The sequence below is a fragment of the Echinococcus granulosus genome (assembly GCF_000524195.1).
Source record: "Echinococcus granulosus chromosome Unknown EG_S00027, whole genome shotgun sequence".
Classification (NCBI taxonomy): domain Eukaryota; kingdom Metazoa; phylum Platyhelminthes; class Cestoda; order Cyclophyllidea; family Taeniidae; genus Echinococcus; species Echinococcus granulosus.
In genome coordinates, this window is record NW_020170407.1 from 375263 (window position 1) to 378716 (window position 3454).

The window sequence follows — 3454 nt, forward strand, 5'->3', positions numbered from 1 at the left end:
GAGGAGGAGGAGGAAACCAAGGTTGTGTCGCCGCCTCTCATCAGTGGACTTGTAAGTTAGTCTATCAGTCCCAATGGCACCCACTTCCATAACGTGGCGTACTAATGTCGGCACCAACATTCCCACCTCCACTGCGATCATCATCATCATCATCATCGCCCAACAATGCCGAAATCAATGGAAACGGACACCCTCAGTTAATCCTCGGTCACTGACTCATCTATCACCAGATATCTACGCCATTACTCACAAACAACTCCTCACTTCCAATCGCATGTCATTCACTCTCAACACAGCCTTTGAAGCACAGATCACGCCACAAATCCCCATGACTCACACCATCCATCACTGCACTGTCACCCAGAATGTGAGGAGACGGCAAACACTTCAACCAACCTAACTAACATTGTGACTGAACACGTGCGATTGACTGATCAAAGCAAGGAAAGCATGTCATGAGGCAACTCATTCAACCGCATCTCCAGCCAAACTTGCTCATTTCTGCCAAGACATGTCGATTGGGGAATGGGGACACACCACTCAAAAGCAGGTGTTGCGGTCCACTAAAACATCCAACTTCCTTGCTCCGCTAAAACCACTCAACCAGATGAATGAGCGGAAAGGTTACATGGGAGGTGATGTTATGCAGTAGGATGGGGTGGGAGGGACGTGATAAGATAGGACGAGACAGGTTCCTTCGGTACTTTCATACTTCTCAAACTAATGCAAACATCTTTCACAAATAAGCCTTCCACTAACGACATCCTGCCGTTGGGAAATTATGCAGTCAAGTGAAAGGCGATTGTTGAAAAGAGGACCTGCGACGGGCACCAGTTGGGCAGCGATCTGATACCACCTATCAACTATCACCTCCCACACATCCCTCCCCCCACCACTGTATTTTCGAAGGCGGATGTCCGCGCCAATCCACTGGTGCCATTCACACTCGACACAAGCCACTTCCATCCAACACGTCAGACTAGTTGATTCATTGTCTGATTGATTGATTGGTCGATGCTGCTTCTCAAACTCGCGGTCTTTTATTCGGACTGCAGCACACCTCGCTAACCCATCTGACATTGCCAAGCGCCCATTCATATGCTGCGCACCTCATGTCACTGACAGGCGTCACAATTTGACATTTCAACACGACAACACTGTGTGCATGTGAGGGAGGGTGCAGGCAGTTATGAAGTCGTGTGGATATGAGGGCGGACTCACGTTGCACACTCCCCATGCCACGGCGCATATTTCGTCCAACGGGTTGGTTCCTATCTTCGCCTGACAGTGGATACCTACAAAGGACACAATGACAACGCTTCTTCCAGTAATGTCGCACAGTATAGTGCAGCATAAAATAAGGTGAAATGGAATGGAAAAGGAGAGCAGGAAAACTCGAGGTGAGAGGAGAATGGATCGACCGACGCCATACACACACTGGGTGACCATCGAATGCACTACTGCAATCCTCGTGTCAACAATCATGCGATGGCTCTGGAAGACTACGCACAGACCACAAGGAATGCCAGCAAATATTCACTGCATTCCACGGTCTGCAATGTACACTCGACATGACGCGAACTTGCCATTCCCACTTCCACACAGTGCCGTGTCTCTGCAAGTCATGAAGTCCATTCACCCATGTCCACTTCCAATTCTGTCAGCTCACTCCTCCTTCCCAAATTGTCTGCCCACTCCACTTTCGTGTGTAATTATGTGATTGTCAAGTGGTACGATAATGATGACAGGTGTGGCATGAGGATGAAATGGAGATGATATGGATCATCAGGGAACTAAGGAGGACACGGTTTAGTTTGATTTGAGGAGTGAGGACGGTGATGAAGATGAAGGTGACGATGAAGCAGTTTCCATTATACCCAATTCCCATCCCCATCCTCCAAAACTGCAGTTTATCCTTCTAGGGTGTGAATCCTTTCACAGGTCATTTTATTTCACTGAGATGACTTCTGAGATATTGTGTTGTAGTGAAAGAATCAGAGTGTCGCCTCTTTCTGTCTGATTCAGTAGTGCTGACTGTTTGTGAGGAGGAAGAAGATAAATAATTTGAAATGCAAGAGGAGGAGAATGAAGCTTCTACTGAGATCATTCTTAAGTAGCATCATAACGGGTTGATGGATCTTATGCACAATTGATGACTAATTTTCTGCAAGTGCACATTTCTTAGGAGTCACTACACTAAAGGCTAGATTAGTCCTCTGGGATAAAATTAACGCTATTTCACCTTTATGCATACGTATAATTGTTAATAAACAAATTGAAATTCTGAACATATAAAAAATTATCTTCGACAATATTCACTTATAGCAAGCCGCTTATTTATTTAATTTATGTGCTAGCAACGCGAAATTTTGACACCGTCAAGGGAGGAGGGGAGGGAGAGCCGGGAGAGTATATGCAAGTAATCAGTCAGTTTTGAATACTTCCCCACTAAATGGTTGGACGTAAAACGCCCTGAAAGAGGCTTCTTCGAATTTGTATTAGTTGATACGTCGTACTCTCTGAAACACCCCGCGAACTGATATAAATAATCTTATGCTTTTATGAGAAACGAACAGGTCGTTTACTACCACTTCCAAACGTTTTATGGACTATCTGATGCGCCAGCTAATTTTCTTCCCAAAGGACGATCACAGTGTGATCAATCTTGAAGATAACAGATAACAGTGAAGTTTGACCCTCCTCTGACTCTGTTTCAGGCTTGAATGTTAAATAAAAACTCCAAACAAATGGCCGTTTCTATGATATTACATGAAAATCAAAAGAGGTGGTATGCAACTCACAGAGACTCATCATAGCATTGCGACAGATGACACAGGTGTCGTGCATAACATCCCACGACCAAAAAGCACAAGCATTCCACTTGAGGAGTTGGAAGTGCTCCATGTCTGGGCGTTCCTTGGGGAGTTGAGGTGTAAGCTCAGCTTCGTCTGATGGCAGAGGAGGAGGAGAAGGAGGCGGAGGAAGGCAAGGGGAGTTGGATGCAGGAGGACAGTCGTTCGAACTACCCCCTTCCTTACCGCCTGGACTTCCTGGACACGGAGAATCATGTTGGGTGTTGCGTTTGCGCCACAACATGCTTTATTACAGGCTCGATGTTTACTAACCCGTGTGGCTTGCATACCGTATTCTTTGCATCCACGTGACATCGATCTTCGGGTAGCACGAGAACCCTTTGCAGTGACCCTTTATTACTGAAGCAGTACATTTTGCTAGTAGCTGATCGACTAAGTGGCAAAAAGGTACTTGAACCGCTTCATCATAGTATTCTTCTTACCTTCTACCTAGTGATCACTAAGAATTGTGCACTTGCTGAAAGTCAATCAGCAATCGTGGTCAAAATCCATCAACTCGACACGATACTCCTTGAAGGTGGTTTCAGTAGAAGCTACTTTTCCGCATACTCTTTGTCTGCTTTGTATTCTTCCTCCTTCTC

General features: G+C 45.7%; 1 protein-coding gene across 1 annotated transcript in view; it reads right to left on the reverse strand. All coding sequences in view use genetic code 11, as the record gives it.

The window, feature by feature from the left end:
- The window catches only part of EGR_04378 (RING-box protein), a gene marked incomplete at both ends in the record, with an annotated part of 6259 nt that extends 3163 nt beyond the window's left edge, over positions 1-3096 (reverse strand). Inside the window, 2 exons of the mRNA XM_024493627.1 lie at positions 1222-1295; positions 2802-3096. Of these exons, the coding sequence (XP_024351948.1) occupies positions 1222-1295; positions 2802-3096 (369 nt within the window). The remainder of the gene's footprint in view (positions 1-1221; positions 1296-2801) is intronic.
- Between the last annotated feature and the right edge of the window lie 358 nt (positions 3097-3454).